This window comes from Chrysemys picta, chromosome 6 (assembly GCF_011386835.1).
Source record: "Chrysemys picta bellii isolate R12L10 chromosome 6, ASM1138683v2, whole genome shotgun sequence".
Classification (NCBI taxonomy): Eukaryota; Metazoa; Chordata; order Testudines; family Emydidae; genus Chrysemys; species Chrysemys picta.
Genome location: NC_088796.1, coordinates 50,213,458 through 50,235,603, shown reverse-complemented (window position 1 = coordinate 50,235,603; position 22,146 = coordinate 50,213,458). Strand labels below are relative to the sequence as shown.

Here is a 22,146-nt window from a genome sequence, read left to right as displayed (position 1 = left end):
AATATCATGGATTTTACACAATTTTAAAAAGAGCCAGTGATATTGTTCTGCCTACAACCTTGTCCATTACTTACAGTATCTTTTTCCATACTAGCTGTATACATGGGCAACAGGACACATTCAATCTCAACTGCGTATTTGACACCTCCACCATAAATTACCTTCGGAAAGTCTCTGACTAAATAATCAAGTGCAAGTCCAGCACATTCAAGAAAAATGAAAGTACTGAATTACATGTGGTTTGGCCAGAAAATCCAACTTGAGGTATTTATGGCATTTTATTCTATTTTTTATTGTAAAGTACATTTAAAGCTGCCTTCCACCACATTTTCTAATTAGCTAACCCTGGCATTGGACATGCCAATTGCAAGTTTGTAATACAAGACTCCAAAATCAGGTGTGTAGTCACAGTGCTAAAGTAGTGTTTCTCTACAGTGGTGATGCCTTTGAAGGAAATCCTGTGTTAATGGTAATATGTTGGAATATCTGCAACTCCACCCATGCTGAGGAGCTATATTATACCTTTTGTCGGCATGGGCAATGAACAGGCAATCACCTTTTTTTTCTTTTTTTTTTCTTTTAAATAAAAAAAAACCCCTAAAACTGCAGACAAATTTGACTCAGTCAACAGGGCTGAGTCAAATATATATACACCTCTACCCCAATATAACGCTGTTCTCGGGAGCCAAAAAATCTTACCGCGTTATATTGAACTTGCTTTGATCTGCCGGCGTGCACAGCCCCACCCCCTCGGAGCACTGCTTTACCACATTATATCCAAATTCGTGTTATATCGGGGTTGAGGTGTATATTAGATCTAATGCGACATAAATGTTTCCAAGCAGGAGGGGAAACAGCATTTTGTCCAATTCGTATCTGACTAGTACAAAGGACTATCAGAAGTCTCTCATATCTCTAACCAAATATCATCTAACCAGATGCACTTTGTAACTGTGGTAAATATAATTGGATATGCTGGCTGCTTAACACATAACAAGGATGAAATTTTTGCAGGTAACATGAAGTATCACTTTCTCTTATACAACTGAGACAACTCCTAAAGAGACACAAAACTGTTCATTTTAGCTGCCTGATAAATAATGTTTAGGACACCTTTTTTGCCAGATTATGCATAAAAGTAAGATCCTAATATAACTATCTGAAATAAAAGTATAACAAAATGAAAATCTTAACATTTCAAATCTAATGTTGAAACATCTGGAAAAAACCTGAAGATCAGCAAAATGTAGAGTCTTCTCCTTAATTCTGAGGAATTCTCCTGAGCTTGCAATAATTGTGTCAACATTCAGTCAATTTAGGAATTTGCTATCCAACATACGAAATAAAAGCTTAAAACATTACTAACAAAACTAGCAGCTGCATTATTTTAAACCGAAGGTATTTTCCCTAGAACAAGAAGTCTATCTTTTTACAAACTGGCACTGTGTAAATTGCTAAAAACTGTCAATAAACCCTTTTGAAGAGAAGTCTATCAATCAGGATATTGTTTTCAAGAAAAAAAAATCTGTTCGTCAAAGCATCCGCTAATCTATTTTTCCATTTGGACAAAGAACAAGTCTTGTTCCCAGCTGCCAGCAATTCCAAACCTCTACAAGTTGGCTAATTTGTTCAAATATTAATATACATCTCTTTCCCATAATTAGGCATCTGTCACTGAATTTTTGTCTTGTCTGGAAATGCAGATTGCACACAACCAATAATGTTTAAATCTAGACAAGGAGAGCTACATTTCAAATTCATATTTTCCTGTTCCTCTAATTCCTATATAAATACAGGAAAGCTGCCGCTACAAATCTATCAGTTGAAAAGAGTAGCAGTCCTACAGGATGAAGTTCGGGAACTCATGGGACCTGCCAAGTTCCAGCATCATCTTTGACTCCCTCTGTGAAAGAAGAAAATCTCTATGGCTTCTTTAAAAGCTAAGAAAACAGTTCCTTGAACATTTGTATACTTATCTTTTTTAAACCATTAAAAAATTAACACTACATTCTCAGAAAAAAATGGCAACCATAAGGAGTGTCAGCAGGACTTTGCAAGCTCACAAGCCACATTTAGAAAGATGGCGTGCTCTTGTCCTATGGTCCCATGGCTATGCTATCCAGCTACAGCTTTATAGTCTATTTTTATCCCAGACTGAATACCACAATAAATTTGCCATTCAAAAGGAGCTTCCAGCCTTCTTTTGAAGCATCTGTCATTAAAAATATAAGGGAAATGTTGAAATGTAAATGATGGAATGGCCGTAATACTTCTGTCCCACCAGTTTTAAGAGAGTCTTATAGGCTAGGAAGTTCAAAAACTTTCCAACAGGTATTTAATTCTCCATGTCTAATTAACAAAAAGAGTGCTATAGAGGGGAAAAAGCCTCAAATCATTCAGAGAACTTAAAGGTATAAGATACACAAGCGGCTCAACATCACATTCAGATACCACAGTGATGGGCACATTAGAACTACTTTTATTAGACAGATAGATCATGTCAGTTAAGGGGATATTTATGCAAACAGTGAACTGTGAAAGTTTCAAAGAAGCTCTTACTTTAGAAACCTATGCATCACTGCTGGCTTCCAGATTCAAAGTTGCAACATAATGTAACAACATACCTTACAGAGGTTATACTGCTGATGAGCCTCTCAGATTGATCCGACAAGTCTGATGGAAGCAGTAGTTCAACTGGCTGCAGGCGCAAAACTCGACTCTCTAATTCTAAGCGAGATGAGGAGTCCTGAAAACTGTCAAAAACCACTTCCCCTGTACTGGGTTGGACTGCCTGTCACATACAAAAATATATAAACAGAGTGTTCACCCTGCCATTGACAAACATTGTATTTTGCTATGGCAGCAGAATCCAAAATGAGTCACTTTTGCTTGCTTCTGAGTGTGCACAACAATTTTTGAGCATCTACCAGCAGGCACATGTAAAACTCAGAGACTAGTTTTGGTTAGTCAACCGTTAAGGTTTTAAAAAATCAGCATGGAAATTTCGCACACACTTAATGGTGTGCTACACAAAAACAATGACTCCACCAGTCCCACAATTTCTTGGTGACATTGGAAAATTAAAAATAAGTACATATTTCAAATGTAGAGAACATAGATCCTATCCTAACAATTTTGAAAGCCCAAATGTTAGACTAAACAGGATGATAATGATGTCTTAAAATATGTTAAGGAGTTTTAATAGCACTGGTTCATTTTACATGTCATTGCCACTATTAAGGGGCAATGCAAATCCACCTAATTGAAAATCTATGGAATTTAGACAGGATTCTCCCTAAAAATGAGATGTCTTTCTAAAATGTGCTTTTACAACTGAGGAGGGACAAGGTGGTTGAGGTAATATCTTTTATTGGTCCAACTTCTGTTGGTGAGAGAGACAAGCTTTTGAGCGAATCTCTCTCTACTATCTTCAGACTGACACAGTACACCACCACTTATAACTGGGATAGATACACAATGGGGTGGTCAGATATCACAATGATAAGTACAATAAAAAAAAATAGAAATAAAATGAATGAATGAACTATCAGTAGACAGAGTGTCAGTTCTCATTTAAGTCACTATTTTCCCAGTTATATAGTTCTAATTTCAGAATCTCCAAGGAAAATCAGAAGTTAAAGTCTAAGAAGACTGTGAATCTCTCATTCCTAACTTCTGTGAAGGAAGAGCAATTTACTGAGGAAACAGGTGTAGTCAGCAACAAGTGTAAGCGTTTTGAACCCTTACGAGGGATAACATTTTAAACATAATTTACAAAACATATTTTAACTCTAACATTGTATTTTTTTTGTATTTGTATAAAACACTGTTTTCAAGCAATTATGCATGAGTAAAAGTGCTATGCCTTGTATACCTGATATATAAATCAGGCTAATCAACTCAAGTGTTTCTGATTATTTTTTATATAAAATGTCTCATTCAATTCACAACTGAATTGAAAGATATAAATACCATTCATTAAAAACTTTGCATGATGTCTTATAAACACCATTACTGTCAGGGGAGACAATCACAAAGGAATTTTAAAACACAGAGATAAATCACAAAATAAGCCCTAACCACAAACTCAGATTCCTCAAGGAAGACAACTTACCATTATGCCTATGACAACATCCCCTTTCTTCTTGTCTCTTAAGCTTTCTTTATTTTCACAGATACAAAGAAGATAGTTATCGGAGACATCAGCTGTTATTTCTTCAACATCTACAGGATCATCTAGCTTCAGCAAGGGGTTCACATTTGATAAATATTAAAAAAAACAACAAATAGTTCACATGGATAAAACCAGCCATGGTTGTTGAAAACAATTTGTTTTCTGGGATAAACATATTACCCAGCACAAACACCAACTTGACAGAGGACAGCCTCCTTCCTACATAAAGCTGACTCAGGTGCTGTGATACTGGTCAATTTCAAATCCCTGACAGCACCAAAATCAAAGTCAGTGGTGATCTTAGGCCCTGCCCCCTGACAAAGCCCCACAGTGTATGCATACATATCATCATCTCAACAAAACACCAGTCTTTATACTACGTCTGCAGTCTTCCATTCAAACAATAGCAGGCTGCTGCAGATACTAAATTCCCTACTGTCTTTGTGCTATCCCTGCTCAGTAAGTAGCACTTTGACTAAGTAGCCTACTAGCCAGCTTGTAAAACTTGTGCAATTGACAATAAAGAGCAAAATCTGCTGATGAGTATCACAGGCCAGGAAGCTAGGACCTGATGTAGTAGCAAGTCTGCAATGGGGACCACCAGTATCCTAGCAGTAGCAGTGGAGAGCAAAAGATCACCTGCATTTATTTATTCCATTCAAACCACACACGGTGTTAGTCATTCAGTGTTGTTCCTCACTCCACTGGCTTTTACCTGAGCCTTCCAACACATTTCAAGAGTAACTAGAGTCACACTGGTGTCTCCGGCAAAAAAACGCCAACAATGGTATTTTATTATAATGCCCTTGCTCCATTAAACAAACTTCTAGTACCCCTTTCCCTAACTGCAGTTTTAGGATGACCTAATCAAGAAATAAATAGAAGATGTGTTTTCTTTTGTCTCTTGTCTCCCTCCTGGCACACAGGATCTCACAAAGAGGGCAAGTGTACCAAACCTGAAGAGTGGTTTTATAAAGCTAGCAGGAAGTAGATAGGACAATGGGTTTAGTCACAAGAAGAGGGAAGTGGATGAGACCACACATCTTACATTGTATAGAGCTAGCTCATCCTGATTTAGTGAGTTCAAGTCAAGTCAATTTTCTTCTTTAGCATTAAGTACCTAATAACTACTTAGTGTGAAAAATTTAAAAGAACCTGTGGGTGCTGGTTGGGGATGGTCACAAAAAACAAAGAAATGGACAAAGTAAAAGGTAGAAAGAAATAGCTGAGCTAGTCAAAAGCCATTTTTAATTCATTTTGATAGCCTATTTCAGTTACAAGAATTAAGGGCAGGCTAACCAATGTTAGATTTTTCATAGCTCATTGGCTTTAGATTCAGGCTCACCTCATTTTGTATGAAACACTGTTGTTACAGTGTCAATAGTACTTCTCCCCTCTTTCATTATTAGGCCATAGGACCCACTTGTGTTGGATTTAATTATGTTTAGAGGTGGATACAATTAAAACAAAGTGCTGACTCCAGACTCTTAATCCTTCCCCCTTTCAAGACCTCTAATTAAGAATTACTAATGCTACACCTACCAACTGGTCAAAAAGCTGGTCAGGACATTGCCAAAGGCACAGCATAAACCCTAGCAGTCCATTTTCTCATTTGAAAAAAAATGAACTGTGGGGACAATGTAATCTCTGTTATACTGCAACACACTTAAAAACCTGAGAGATTTCATTCTTCATGAAATCTGGATGAAGTCCACAGCCTACTTTTGAGTATCATTAGCCTTGTCTTAACAGAACAGCAAACCGATCAGAAACCTTATTTGCTGCTGCCATAGATTTCCTTTTATATTAAAGTGTTGGCCACTAAATATGCACCAGTATAAGGGATTTACAATTTGACTTTTTTATTTTTATTTTGTCATATAAGTAATTCCCCCCTGGGCTATGCAAACAGAAAATTTTGCTCTCATGTTTACTGCATACCCAAAAATATTAAAGGTTAAGGTAAGGAAGCCCTTGATTCTCAAAGTCTCATTTCTAGCAACAAAATTCACGATGCTGATTTCCAGAGGTTGATTTTTTTTTTAAACTACTGGAACTGGATGCACTGTCATTTCCAAAAAGTGTTCCAATAATGCAATCTCGCAATAGATTCCGATGCTATTGCAAAACATCTGAAACGCACAAATATTGACAGTTTTAACATTTCACCATCCTCTATTTTCCAGTCCTATTGAATAATTTCTGCTGTAAATACAGAAGTGACAACAGGTGCAATACAGCCAGAACATTCCCAATGCAGAGGGAAAAAAAACAGTCAGCACTTCCCACCCACTCCCATTACTTAACAGGAACATGCTCTCTTATACTGAAGGACTATGGCAAGAAATCTCAAACACACACAACTTATACTGAACACTGCATAACACAGAGCACAATGAAGGTTAGTATAAAAGCAAAATAATTAACACATAAAAAAAGATATCTTCTCCAATAAGTGTAGATTTGGTATAGAGAGCAGTCAGTTTTCGAGTAAATAGAGAGCTTTTATTTTCTCCAGCTGCCTTCAGTGCTGCAGTTTCCATTTGTTTTACAACTCCCACCTATAATATACACAAATAGAAAATGTTAACTGATGAATGAAAAAAGGATAACCAACTTTAAACAACAACAAAAATTTAATTTAAGCGATCCAACTATTAAACCATAATGTGCTTGTGAGTGGAGAAGGGCTAGAACCAGCCCTACTAATTCAGCCCATCAAGTATGACAGAATTGCAGCTTACCTGCAACTTCCTTTCTCCTCTTGCCCTTACTGTCCCACATTCTATACTGAAACAACTTAGCTTAGAGGTTGATCACCTGTCACCTGCTGCAACAATTCTTTCACTGTAGATAGTAAAGTTCACCAGAACATCAGGCAATAAGAGGTACAAAAAAGACTCACATGAGCATGAAGGGGAAAGGAAGGGAAAGAGATTAGCAACAGAGAGATTAACAACAATGGGAAAGAAGAGAGGAAAAAATATGGGTTGGGAAGAAAAAAAAGAGGAAAACAGAAAGGAGAGAGAGAGAGAGAGAGATGGAGAAAGTGCTTTCTGTCCTACTTTCTATCACTCATTGACAGGCAGAACTGCTTCCAGGAAAGTTAAATGGACCCTGAAATATTGTGAGATCAACAGAGGAGGCCTAAATCAACATAACTAAAAATCATAAAAATTCCAAGACATTGCATATAGAAAGCATTGAATGAAAGGGAGTTTGTCATGTGTTTTTCCAGTAAAATATTAAAAGGTTTCATATTTTATATCTTTCAAAAAAGTGAGACAACATCCATATGACATCAACAAATTCTTTCGGTAAGGAATGAGACTATTTTGGTTTTAACAATATCTAATTAAATCTAAAAATGACCTTATATCCTTTTGCTACAAGTCGCCGTACATGAACAAATAGTCTGTGAGTCGGTATACTGGCAGTCATAAAATTGTGATCCTGATGACAGTAAATGTTTAGCTCCTTCGCTGCAATCTGCAAAGTATGAAAAAAATAAATCAGTCAACAATTCAGGTCACTCTTACTTCACATTCCCTGTCTAGCTTCCTTGATAACTATGATAGAGTTGTGTGAATACAAACTTGTCAAAAAGCAATACTGGAAATCAGCTATTAACCAAAGTTATGGCGGTGTGTTGTGGAATGCTAAGCAGAAGAACTGAATTACTAGAAGACTAAGCATGAAGCAAGAGTTCACAGTCTCAGCATCCTAACCAGAACAAAGGACTCCACTCCCACAGGCTTTACTTGTCAACTTATCAGGATGGATAAAAATCAATTATTCTTTTTAAAAAAATCAAATTATTTTGATTTAAACTGTTTTTTTTTTATTTAAATACATTTTCTGTTTTAAAATAAACCCATTTAAAATTAAAATTGAAAATACAACAGGCTACATTCAAGACCTAAAATTACTATAATCTATTAAAATAATTTAAATTAAATACAAAAAATAAGAAGCGGTACCTATTTGCTGCTGAAGTTTTAAAGATCATCAAACCACTGAACTGATGAAAGTCACTGGCTAAGCACCTGGAACCAGAGTTAGCTGAAGTGCTAAATGAGTTTTTGACAGCAGCGGCATCTTCTGCAGGTGCAGAAGGAATATTTTCTTCATTCTTATTTAACTAGTTCAGTTAAATGACCAGTTCATTCCAAGTCAAAAAAACAATCAGAAGTTGAAAAAAGCAGGAAAGCTTGTTTTCTTCTTATAATCATTGAATAACAAAAGCTAGGTTTGAAAGGATGAGATCTACTAGTCTTGAAAGAATAGTTCAATTTACTAAATACAGATAACACTTCCTTTGTTTAATAAATCAGTTAGCTTTAAATGCAAAACATGTTTTGATAAACTCCACTAAACTTTTTTTTAAATGTATCCAGTACATTAAGGGAGTTTTATTGAACTAATAAAAACAATTTGAAAATACTAGTGCACTTTAATTGAATTTTAATTTCTACAGAGTGCTTGACTCAAAACACAACCAAAAAATTGATCATCTAGTAAAGAAGAAATGCATCATTCACCATTTTTTTGCATAATAAAAAAAATAAAAATTAGAATATGAATAAATGTATGTTAAGTTATATAACTGCTTAAATAAATATGTGCTGATATCGTGTATCCATTCTGATTAACAAAAGGAAGTACCAAATTTAGTTGGCTATAATTAGTTGCAAATCAACCTGGTTAAATGGTTACCAACCAATGAGAATGAACCTTTCTTTACAAAGGTAACTAAAAAGTACAGAAGCAAAACAAGATTAAAATTGTTAATTTAAATCAAGTGTTTCCTGCTTAAAAATATGTTTTAAATCAGTGATTGAAACCACTGACTTAAATCAATCCACCCTGCAACTGATACCTTGAATGAATACCAAGGGCCAAAGAGTTCCCATTGAAGTCCAGTATAAGAAAGCAGTGTAAGTTATGTTACCTTGATAAGCCTAAATAACTATCTAGCCCAGGGGTTGGCAACGTTTGGCACGCGGCTCACCAGGGTAAGCGGCGCGGGTGAGGGATGTGCTGGCCGCGGCTTCCCGCCGCCTCCATTGGCCCGGGACGGGGGCCGCGATCGGCCGAACCTGCCGCGTCAGCAGGTAAATAAACTGGCCCAGCCCCCCACGGTGCTTACCCTGGCGAGCCGCATGCCAAACGTTGCCGACCCCAATCTAGCCCTTGAAACTGCATTTCCACAGTAGCATCCAAGCACCCTCACATGAATAAAATCACAACAGCTGCTAGAAACATGACATTATACAACAACTCAGACATTTTTCTTTCCAGATGCCAGCCCTGTGTTCTGGACAAGCAGATGGGTTTTAACCAACCTGAATGGGCTTCAGGACAGTAAATCTGCTAGCAAATTGACAGACCAAATACCCAGAACAAAGACAACTGGAAAAATGAAGCCTCCAATGGCTAAGCAAAAGTAATTTTCCCTTTGCTCCTAATTATATATGGAAATAGCTCAGAACAAAGGCTAAATCAGTATTAATGATTTAGAGAGATGAGAGAAGGATGTTTATTGGCCATTTTGTAGTTTGCAGACATGTAAGCCATGTTCCTTTGAAATTTTTACCTGTTCATATAGATTACAGTTGTGCAGATAAAGCACCAGATACAATTTCATACCCAATTGTGTCAAACATCCCCTATTAATTTCTATATAGCCCTCTATTAATGAGGGTAGTCGCTATTTGCACAAATATATGCAATTAGGGCACTTGGACATTGCATTTTTCAGAAGAAATCATCAGGTTACAGTCAAGCTAAATATTTTTATTCTGATCATTAGTTCTATACCATAATACAGTTCACCCTTAATTTCTTCAGTTTAACTTTGGTAAACAAGGTAATGTTATTGTAGTATTTAATATTTGCTAATTTGTCAATACTTCAAATAGGGAATACTGTAAATATTGATGTACCTTTTATGTGGTACAAAGACAATTTGTAATGGACACCTTTAGATTTAAAGAGGGCAGATCTTTTGAATCTTGATTACAAGTGTTAGAAAAAGTTTTTTAAATTAAGGTTATCAATGTCAGTGGCCCTACACACAATGTAACAAAGTAATATAAGGTGAGCAACAGTAAGTGCTCTTGGTAAAAGTTACTTACCTCTGCATCTTCTCCAAAGAATCTATACTTATATCCACATTCCACGCACAAAATAGCATCTTTATACTGTTCTTTCATTTCTATGAACTGGAGTTCTAGTGGAGTGTATATGCTTTTGGTTCTTTTATTAAGGAGGTTTGTATTAGAAATATTTTGAGAGCCTTCAAAACTCTTACATGATGCTGAAAATTGATTAAGACTAAAGCATGACTGTTCCTGTGAACAAAAGAGGTATTACAATAATTATGGAGGAACACTCAATTACTGAATACTTAAATTACACTTTTAAAAACATACAGTTCCAGCATCCAGAACTGGCTGTCATACAACTGTACTGAATATATTGAAGCATTATTTCAGGTTAAAATAACAATTCTGTACCTACTGTCAGCTAGTGCAATATATATGCATAAACAATAGCCCAATAAACTTAGAACAGAGATCATGAAAGGAAAACAAAGGATAGAAAGGGAATAAAGAAAAGTTCTGTGACTGATCACGACTGCACACACTCAATCCCACTCCACACAATCACCTTCCAAGAGGTCATCAATTGGCCTCTTCTTCTTCCATCAGTTCTCCATGTAATCAAAATATAAGTGTCAAATCTTATCAAATTTGGTATCTTTCCTTCAACCAAAAATGCAAGTTAACTGATATAAAGTGGGCAAAATAAGTATGGAAGATAATACAGAAGTGCTGGAAGAAAAGCTCTCCTCTGCTGAACAATAACCAGCCAATCCATGAAAAGCAGCACCTCAAACAAGCCGTTATGTGCCTTGGCCTCTAAATCCCCAATCCCACAATCTGATCCATGCAAGAGATTCTTGTGCCCATATGGAGCCCAATGGAAATCAACGAGGCACCAGGCTGATACAAGGTTCTCCTACTTCAACCAGATTGCAGGATCAGGGCTCAAATACTTAGCAAGTACTCCTATTATTGCCTGTTTTGAGAGCACAGGGACCCTATATTCAACTATTTGGTTACTGTGCAGATATCATTCTGAAGTTTTTTCAATATAAGCCTATCTCAAAATACGTTCTGGTCTAACCACATCTTCCCCATTGGGGAACATTATAGAGTATTATAACAACCTTGAATCCCGCTGGGATACGTTACATTCCAGTAATAATTTTGTACTAGTTTCTATGTGAGGAAATTATGAGAATTCTTGCAATCCTTATTATAACACCTGAACTGAACAAGAACTCAGCTGGAAGTCACATTGGAAAGGATGTGTATGTGAATGCAAATAATCTCACCAACCTCCAAAGTACAGGTTGTTACCACCATTTTCTATATTCTAATCTTTAAACATTTCTTATTTAAAACAAATTTCATTAAAACTTCAGAGTGGTAACCGTGTTAGTCTGTATCAGCAAAAAGAACTAAATTTGAAAGTCTCTAAGGTGCCACAAGTACTCCTCGTTCTTTTTATTAAAACTTCAGTTGCAAAAACTGTTTAAGAATGTCACTGAAGACTATCAAGCGCTGTTTTGCTTACTGTGTTAAGAGTTCAGTAAAATGTTAGAATATGAATGTCAGATTCTATCATTGGTACAGTACTGCATAATTTCATGTTGCATTCTGTCACACTGAACTTAAGAAAAACCCAATAACAAAGCCTATATTTTAAACATAAAAAGCACTCCAAACTGCACTATAATTCAATGATTCCTGGAACAGAAGCACTGCATACCTTCTCACTGATCTGAGAACCTGTGTCCTGACAATGAAGAGCACTATTTATTTCCAGGGTTCTTTCCACAAAAGTCGGACATTTTTCCAAGTGCACAGATTGACTCCCTCGTAAAGTATCCACCTGGACTCTGTTACATGGGTGCTTTGAATCACTGCAGAATTCTCTCAGTTTGTCTAATGTTTTCACACATATGCAGGGCCTGGCACATTTCTTAGGCTCTTCTTCATTAGTAAAAATACACAAGGAAAATGTATTAGCAAATTACCTTACAATTAAGATTTCAATGAGATTGACATCAAAGATGAGAAAGACAAGATAGATAATATCTTTTATGGGAACAACTTCTGTTGGTGGAAGATAAAAGCTTCTGAGCTACACAGAGCTCTTCTTCAGGTCTGGGGAAGGATGGATAGTGTCTGTGCTAAATATTAATTGGGACAGGTGGTTAAGCAAAAGGAGTAATGCATGTTGCAGGCAGTCACTTGAAATGAAGTGGACAACTGGGAGTAGATTGTTCTGTGTAAAGGGTCTGGAGTAGATTGTTCTGCGCAAATGGTCTGGAGTGGGCAATTAAAGGGTACCAGGCAGTGTGCTGCATTACAAAAGAAGAAGGCACTCAGTATCTTACCCAACCTCATTAATCTAGCATAAATATTCATCTAAATAACTAGAATAATAAAACAGAGTAACTATTTGTGTAACTGTAGTAAAGATTACATTCACATTAACATTAAACCATAATCAGTCTAAAACAACTAATATTTACATAGCTACATAAAGAAACAGGGTTAACTTAAAAATCACACACTGACAATTTTTAATCTACTCTTGCTACAACTAACACCTACCTGAGGGCTGGTCTACACTAAAAGCTTACATGGGTATAACTATGTCTTTCAGGGGTGTAAAAAAATCTATACTTGTGAGAGATGTAGCTATGCCAACCTAACCCCAGTGTGGACAGCTCTAGGTCAATGGAAGAAGTCTTCCATCAGCCTACTTACTTGCCTCTCTGGAAGGTGGATTAACTACAGTGACAGGAGAACCCCTCCTGCAGCTGTAGTGAGTATCTACAATGAAGTGCTACAGCAGTACAGCTGCATTTGTGCCACTGTAGCGTTTTAAGTAGCGTTTTAAGTGCAGAAATAGCCTTAGTGCTGCTGTAGCACATCAGCGTAGATAATCCACCTCCCAGAGAGGCTGTAGCTAGGTCAACAGAAGAATTTTTCCACTGACCTAGCGCTGTCTACAACAGGGATTGGGCCGGCTTAACTACATCACACAGGAATGTGTCTTTTTCACACCCCTGAATGATGTAGCTGGGTCGACTTAACTTTTTAGTGTCAACCAGGCCTTAGATAATGTCTTGAAAGACATTAGAGAGAAAAAAATTCCCAGTTTGCTTATTTTGTGAATGCAACAGAACTTTGTGTATAATCAGCTTCACTATTTCCCCTGTATAATCCGGGAGGTCCAGGTCCACAAAGAGACTAACATTCAGGCATCTAGAAAATCAGTGGAACAACAAAGCAATCACAAAGCCTGAGCTAGGTGCCTAGCCTCCTTAGACAATGAATGGGGAGAGACAGGCACCTAAGAAAGAGATCCACAAAAGCCAACATACTAGGTGGGGAGCCACCTAAGGGAGATGCCAAAGAAAGGGGGGTGTCCAGGCTGCCAGGAGACAATAGTCTTTGGAGCCAAGGGACTGGATCTCCCACCTCCCACATGAATGCCCTAACCACAGGGCTACAGAAGCGTTCTCAGTCACACACTTATCGAAAGAGGAACAGCTGCAACAGAGGAGACTGAAGAATACTCTGACGGGAGTCTCCTATAGCACAGCGGTTAGGGAATCCTCCTGAGAGGTGGGAGATGCCTGTTCAAATCCTCTCTCCCCCTCAGACAGAGAAAGGAATTGTATCCGAGTGCTCTAACCAGTGGGCTAAGTTATATGCAGTGGTGAAAGTAAGCCAGTACGGTGTACCGGTAAGAGCCAGTATGCCGTGTCGGACCACGGCTTCCCCAGGCTGGCAATTTAAAGGGCCAGGGGCTCCGGCCGCTACAGGGAACCCCAGGCCCTTTAAAGCGCTGCCCGAGACCCACTGCCGGAGCCCCAGGGTAGTGGCGGCAGGGCTCTGTCGGCAATTTAAAGGGCCCGGAGCTCCGCTGCAGTAGCCGGAGCCCCTGGGCCTTTAAATCTTGAATTAAAGGCCCTGCCTCTTCTGGTTGAGGCCACACCCCCTGCTCAGGACTCTGGCGTACCGGTAAGTCCTTTAAGTTACTTTCACCCCTGGTTATCTGGGATGCTCCTCCTCCATCTGGATTTTTGAATGGGGCCCAGTCAAGTACACATACTCAGAGCACACCTACTGGGCCATGCTCTGCAAGGATATCTATCCTCCCCTGATATGAGAATCACATTGCCTAGAGTGGGCAGCAGTGCACAAGCCCACAAGCAGAAACATAGGCATCTAGGGAACTTTTACAGCAAAAATGTAGGTGCTGACTGAGTTTAGGCTTCTATAGGATTAGGTGGCAGCTGAGTGGGGGTTTTGTGGATTGTAAAAGTGCCTAAATCTAGGGTTTGGGTGCCTAAATACCTTTTTGGATCTGGGCCTTAGCTTCCCCTGTTTGTGTGTATCTCACACAGAAGGCAAAAAAATGCTTTTATTTTATTTTTAATAGAGCAAAGTAATTGCAAAGCTACAAAATCAGTGGGGATCTGAGGCTAGTGTACCATCTGAAACTACTTTAGCTACTTATTTTTTAAACACACTATATTTCAAGTTGATAGTACGTCTCGACATTTTTTCACTCTTATTTCTGATGTACTTTCAAGCTCTATAGAAGTGCTGTTCCACATCAATACAGTCCCTTTCTATTTTGAAAAGGATTCTTTCCTCAAAATCTTTAATGGCGTTAATTTAACGGCCTTGTTTTTTTACCAACATTAATTTGTTAGTTAAATGCTTGGTGTAGAAAGAGAACATAACTTTTTTCTTAAATTAGTTTCAACATAATTAGCAGCTATGATTTCTCAACAACTAATGGCACTTTAAAATATATACATTGAATTCAAAAGCCAGTCCCTAAACCAGGGGTCTCAAACTCAAATGACCATGAGGGCCACATGAGGACTAGTACATTGGCTTGAGGGCCGCATTACTGACACCTCCCTCCCCTGCCGCCCTCGGCCCCGCCCCCACTCCACCCCTTCCATGAGGCCTCACCCCTGCCCCGCATCTTCCCACCCCTTCCCTGCCCCCATTCCAACCCCTTCCCCGAAATCCCCACCCCAACTCTGCACCCTCCCTGTCCCCAGGGGGTGTCGGAGGGGTGTGGGGTGTGGTGGGGGCTCAGGGCAGGGAGTTGGGGTGTGGGGTGCAGGAGGGGTGAGGGGTACAGCAAGGGGTCAGGGTGCGGCAGGGGGCTCAGAGCAGGGGGTTGGGGTGCAAGAGGATGCAGGAGGAGTGCGGGGTGAAGCAGGGGGTCAGGGTGCAGGGGGTTCAGCTACAGGAGGGATTTGGGGGGGAGAATCTGGCCCTGCGCGTACTGGGGGCAGGGCAGGCTCCCTGCCTGCCTACCTGCCCTGCCCCCGCAAGAGGCTGGAACGTGGGGAAGGCGGGGGCGGAGGGGCTGTGTGTTTCTGTTGCTTGAGGCACCGCCGCCAGCAGCTCCCATTGGCCACGGTTCCCTGTTCCCGGCCAGTTGGAACTGCTGGGGGCGCTGCCTGAAGCAACAGCCACACACAACCCCTCCACCCCCCTTTCCCCACGTTCCAGCCTCTTCCCGGAGCTGTGCAGGGCAGGGCAGGCAGGGAGCATGCCCTGCTCCCAGTGCGTGTCCAGCCAGAGCCGCTCTGGTAAACACTGGGGGAGGGGGCTGCGAGGGGCTCGCGGGCCACAGAAAATCACCCCGCGGGCCGCGTGTTTGAGACCCCTGTCCTAAACTATATGACAATGTAATTTTAACTTTTGACAATTAATAACTTTTACTCAGTTTCAGTGCCTGCAAGTTTTTGTTTACAATGAACTCACCAACGTCAAGAATCTTCACTGCATCATGGCCTTCCTTTCTATTAGTTTGTACTGGTTTTGTCCTCTTTTTACTAGGTTCATTGTTTTCAACAGCTCTTCTCTTATTTCTGCCAGACTTAGAAGTCTAAAACATTAATTTTTTAAAAGTTAGTTTATTTTCTTCCCTTGTCATATGCTGGAAGAATGAAAAATAGACACCCAAAGAACAAACTTTATCTCTGCACAATAAAGTAAAAACACCAATTTAATTTTCTACATAACACTTAGAATTCTTTGCTATTTTACTATTAACATTTACATACATAACAATTTACATATTAACTAACTGTATATGTATGTATACAATGATTTTTATAATTGGCTAGATTTCTTCCAAACAGATAAAAAAATTAGTTAATCTTGGGGGAATTCCGTGCCACTGCATGTGCACATAATGAATGAGCCGCACATAATTTTAATTTTTTACGCAGAAAAAAGCTGGTCAGAAAGTTGCTGCAGTTCTGTCTTTTGCCCACCAGAGGGTGCTGTGGTGCTAGAACAGAGCAGCAGCTCCTGGCCAGCTATGGAAAAGAAAAAAACTGCCTTCTTCACAGTGCCTGTCGGGCCAGGTCAGGAGACAGGGGCTAGGAGGTCACAGATGGGTTCGTACGGGCTTGTGGGGGAAGACAGATTGGGGCAGAGGCTGATTGGGAGTGGAGGTGCAGAGCCACAGGGGGAAGGGAGGTGCAGGGCCACATGGGAGAAGGGAGATGGCTGAGTGAGATCACAGAGACACATAGGAACAGGGGAGGGAGTGCAGACCCACATGGGGATGGGGGAGTGGGTGTCTGAGTGGGACACATGTGAACAGGGTGTACAAGAACACATGGGGGGGGGCAGGGGTATCTGAGCGGGGGTGGAGGAGCACATGAGGACAGGAGCAGATGTACCTGACTGAATGGGAGAGGCTAAGGGTCAGCCAGGGTCTGCATGGGGGAAGCTCCCTAACTATCCCTCCCTGCCCCCTCTCCCCAAAAAACCTGTTCCATAGTTTTCCTACCCATACCCAACAACCCTCCAAGTTCACTCCCAGGCTCCTTCCCAGCAATTACTTCCATCTCCCTCAGCTCCTCCGTTACCCCTGACTCCCCCAAGTTTTTGCACTGCTTCTGCAGAGTGCAGGAAATACGGTTCTGTATTGTAGTTTAAATTAATTATTACTCAGAGTTCTGTATTAATATGCCTAGTGAGGAATCTATTTGTTAAAAAACATTTCCTGAATCTTTTTTTGTCTTTATTGTTACAGACATACTTGCTGACAGGTATTATGAAATAATGACGAAAAATAATTGAAACTGGTGTGATTACATTGTGTTATTTCAACAAAAAAAATATGCAGAATTTGAAAGTACTGGGCACAGAATTTTTAAATTTTGTTGCAGAAATTTTAATTTTTTGGCACAGAATTCCTCAAGGAGTAACTAGTGTATTCTACAGACAGTAGACAGAACAAGGTATTATTGCAACATAGCTCCAGTCTCCAGGTCACTGGCTCGACTATGTCTACATGTTAGACAAAATCCTTATCCCAATAGAATAACTGGTGCAACATCCTTTGACTTTAATGGGACTAGGTTCTGACCCTTTGTGACCAACATTACCATTAGAAAACTTTTCACTGCCCTACCTGAAATGACTTGGGCCTTCACCCTGCAATGAGGTCTGCACAGACGCCCTCAGGCTTACAGGGAGCTCATTGGAGACTAATTTAGGCCACTGAGGCCTCCTAATGCCATAGGTGATCTTAACACTTTACAAGCAGATAAAAAGGTAAAGTTCTTGATCCCCTCAAAGCTCACAGTGAATAGATATCCACATTATGAACCTCCGCACAAGTGGTATGTTTATTTGCTCTTTGGTAGAGAGGACAAGAATTAATAGTGCATGTAAACTGAACAGGATTGAGGGATATTGGTTTGGGTAATGTTGCATCTGCCGTCAGGAGAGAGAAGATTTTAGTTACCAGGACTATCCATCCAGCATCTTCCATCCATAACTAATCCACTTACAAAATTATCTTTTCTGTATCCATAGCACTTTGTACATAGAAAGTGTGATGAATACATATTTCAATGTTAATTTATCAAAAAGGATTTTAACTATTTGTTGCTACTCATACCAATGAGATTTTTCCTATGTACTCATATTAATATATGTTTCAAATATGAGTAACATTTTTTTTTGTTGGTGGAGACTTGACTTTGAGAACTCGCCAAATATATGAAGACAGATCTGAAACCTTTAAAAGGCTTACTACCATGGTCTATTTTAGTATGATTTCTGGGGGGTTTTCCTTTAAAAAGTATTTTTGACTGCTGATTCTTAAACGATGTAATCAGACAAAACGATTAGCTTTAACTTTCTATGGTCAGTAAATTGATCCGAATATTATAACATCTTCATCCATATAATATTCTGACTGATAAAGACTGTATGTGTATACCGGTTTCCGTTATTTCTTTATATTTGACTATTTCTTGTAATATACAACACATGTGCATACTTCATTCTACAGTTCCAGATATGTATAAAAGCATGTATGAGGGTCTCTTTTGGCACTTCCAACAGTGGTAACATTTTACACGACAGTTTAAAACAGATGGTATGTCACTGAGGAAGTCAAAACTTAATCTAATCCTGCACCCAGTTCAAGGTCTGCTATAAAAAAAGCCACTTGCCATGATATCTATGGCTCTCTGAAAGCATTGTCTGTATGGGATGTGCCCCTTACCTCCCTACAGAGCTGAACTTCTAGAATTTTCTAAAAAGTATTGCCCAGTGAGGCTGCATGAGCACCATCTTCTGAATTGTTCTAGCCAAAGGTTATATCATGGCCATGTGGCCTCAGTTGCCTACTTCTACTTGCTAAATTTCAGTCCTACAAGCAAGGAAATCCAAGGAAAGGGGACAGTAGGCTGATAGCAGAAGCAACACTTTCAAAATACTGTAACACTGTTTCTTCATTGAGCAGAACTCTGTGGGAATCTAGCAAACAACACAGTGCTAAAATGGGTTATGGGGATCTAATTAAAAAGATTGTAAAACTGCCTTCCCAAAGTAAACATCAGTTCTAGATGTCATGTAAAGAGAGTATAGTCATGTAAATGTGGACACCACACAAGATAGCAGCCCTGCACATTTTTTACAGTGGAAACATTATGGAGGCATAAATGTTGTCTTAGCCCTGACAGTCCCTGAGGCTCTCTGAACTCACTTGGACACCTTAGCTAATGCATAACATGTCTAAATGGGATAGCCTAATCCACTTAAACAGAAGTAGAAATAGCATTCCCTTTACACAGCCTTCTAAATCTCTTAGAAGTATCTAAATAAAAAGCCCTCTTTAGATTAGATTCCCCAAGGTGGAATTAACCATAAGGTTAGTGGTCTGAACTTGGATATTATTTTTTATTTAAATTTGGGATGAGAACACAAGACAATTTTGTCTCTTCAAAACAAAGTTAAAGAAGGACCACCTATTAAAACGTGCAACTCACTCGCTCTTCTCACAGATGTAACTCTGATTTAAAAAAAAATCCTATCTTTAGTGACAAAAAGGCTCAAAAGGTGAGTATATCATCACGGCAGCAGCAGACTGATGTTCATTGTAGAACAAGATGTCTGATTGCTAGGAAGCTGATAACCACACCTTTCAAGAATCTTTTGAGGGTGAGAAGACTAAAAAGAGTAGAAAAGCTGACTGGCAGATATGTTGAGATAACACTGAAAACACTCTGACAGATAAGGAAGCTCAAAGACTAAAAAACAATGAAGACTCTAAAATACATTATATGGGCATGGAACACCAACTGCCCACAAAGAAAACTTTTTCCCCTGTTGAGTAGCGTAAATGTTTTTCTAGACTGCAGCAGAAATCTCCTAGACATCTATAGAGCATGCCACATCATACTCCATGCTGCAAGGTAAAGTGATTCTAGATTAGAAGACAAGACTTGAGAGAGAAGGTCTGATGATATTGGAAGAAATGAAGGCTCCTGAGAGAGAGAAGACAGAGATATATCTGCATACAAATACGTCAGACCCATGCTTTATTCCTGAGGGAATTCTGCACCACTGTGCACATGCAGAATTCATGACTCCCGCAGATTGTTTTTTTCTCTGCAGAAGATATATTCTGCTGAAGAAGTGCTGCAGCTACGCCTTTTACCCACCAGGGGCTGCTGTTGCACCAGAACAGAGGGCAGCCATAGCAGTCAGTAGCCAATAGGGAGGAGGAGGGTGCTGTGAGGAACGCAACATGTTAGGAGGCACAGGGGAGAAGGGGACAGAGCAGGGCATGTGGGGCTGCTGGGGAATCAGACTGGGGTTCAGAAGGACTAGTGGGAGGGACAGACTGGGGCAGGGGGTACAAGGACACATGGGGATGGGAGAGCAGAGGGGCTGAGGGTCTGTACTGTAGTTTAAATAAATTATTACTCAAAGTAATAATGCGTCTGACGAAGTGGGTATTCACCCACGAAAGCTTATGCTCCAATATGTCTGTTAGTCTATAAGGTGCCACAGGACTCTTTGTTGCTTTTACAGATACAGACTAACACGGCTACGCCTCTGATACTCAAAGTAATGTATTAATATGCCTAGTAAGGAATCTATTTGTCAGAAAACATTTTCTGAATCTTCTTTTGTTGTCTGTATTGTTACAGACATTCCTGTGGACAGGTATTTTGAAATAAATGAGCAAAACAATTGAAACTGCCATGCTTCTATTGTGTTATTTTGAAAAATAAAATATGCAATATTTTAGGCTCAGAAGTCTCCCAAGAGTAATGCTTGAGCAACATCAATTTACATTAACTTTCTTTCCAACAATGATAAAAGGACCTGCTCTGGTGGTTTCTTAAAATCCTAAACCTCCCTCACTATTAGTAAAGTTCCAGAACCACAAGTCTCAATTGTCATTGCCAGTAAGCCACTGACCCCATTCTATCTGGCACTGAGTTGGGTGTCGGGGTCATTCCTGATTTGCCTTCAAGCTGAAAGCAGCCTGCTCTGTCCCTTCACAGGAATAGACAGCTCTTCAGATGTTATTTCCAGATACTGAGTTTGAAAGGTCTCCTCATTAAGGAAGGCACTGAATCAGTGCTGTTTGTTGATGCAAGTTTACAATACAAAGGTCCTCCAAAATGAGCAGCAAACAGAGGAACGGGAAGGGAAAAACAATAATTCCTGCCTCCAAATACATGGAAGGGCAAAATGCTCATCACTTAAATCTTCCTTTCTTACCTGTGTCTTTAGAGGTCTGATCAACAATGACCAGAAATGTTCCAGGACAGTGGGTCAAGAATAGAAACATAGTTGTGCAGTTGAGCAAACTACTTAACACTTACTATCTATAATACAGTTAATAAAATTTGGGAATTTTTTTTTTTAAAAAGACTCTAAAATCACTCCAGACACAAAAGTCCTTATATGCTCACCTGACTCTGGAAAGGGAAAAAAAAATTAGGCACTTGGGGTCACACAGTTCTTTTATAAACTCAGCTGCAAATATCAGCTGCTGCAAAGATAGTACTTGTGTGGGCCCAAAAAAGCATTGCTTTCCAAAAAGCTTCCAAAGCTTAGAGGAACTGGAGTAGGGGGGTGCAACCCACGGAGTGGGAATATGCAGTAACCGCTTCAAAGAATCTTGAGTTTTACATAGGACAACTCTCAGAAAATAAACTTAAAGCAACCTTATCAAATCCTGAACACCCACTAAATCAGGGAAAATATTTTTTCTTAATTTTTTAAATTATCATTAATCACCATGATACAGAGCTTGGTAAAAAAAGATATTGTGCCTAGGCTGAGAGATTTGCATAATTTGGAAAAGTTGATTTTAAATTTAGTTCCTTTCAGTTTTCAGCTTTATACAAACTAAATATAAGCAAACAAATGACATGGGTTTCCTAGAAGCTTGAGTTCATCTTACACTTCAGTGTTATGTGTGTTTGCAATATCTCAGCGCACAAGCAAATGGAGATAAATGTAGACTTTCTGCTTAACTGCATTTCCTGGCTATTTTGAGTTCTCTGTCAAACCTTACATTAT

General features: G+C 39.4%; 1 protein-coding gene across 9 annotated transcripts in view; it reads right to left on the bottom strand.

Annotated features, from left to right (window-relative positions):
- Positions 1-22,146, bottom strand: part of MSH3 (mutS homolog 3) — a 198,101-nt gene that overhangs the window by 174,609 nt on the left and 1,346 nt on the right. For 8 of the 9 annotated variants that reach the window (XM_065550149.1, XM_042855881.2, XM_042855882.2 and 5 more), the window contains exons 2-8: positions 16,057-16,180; positions 12,014-12,237; positions 10,312-10,527; positions 7,547-7,663; positions 6,618-6,735; positions 4,115-4,260; positions 2,625-2,791 (exon numbers count right to left, since the gene is read on the bottom strand). In XM_065550149.1, the coding sequence (XP_065406221.1) occupies positions 2,625-2,791; positions 4,115-4,260; positions 6,618-6,735; positions 7,547-7,663; positions 10,312-10,527; positions 12,014-12,237; positions 16,057-16,180 (1,112 nt within the window). The remainder of the gene's footprint in view (positions 1-2,624; positions 2,792-4,114; positions 4,261-6,617; positions 6,736-7,546; positions 7,664-10,311; positions 10,528-12,013; positions 12,238-16,056; positions 16,181-22,146) is intronic. The other variant, XM_024104528.3, reaches the window with a different exon arrangement.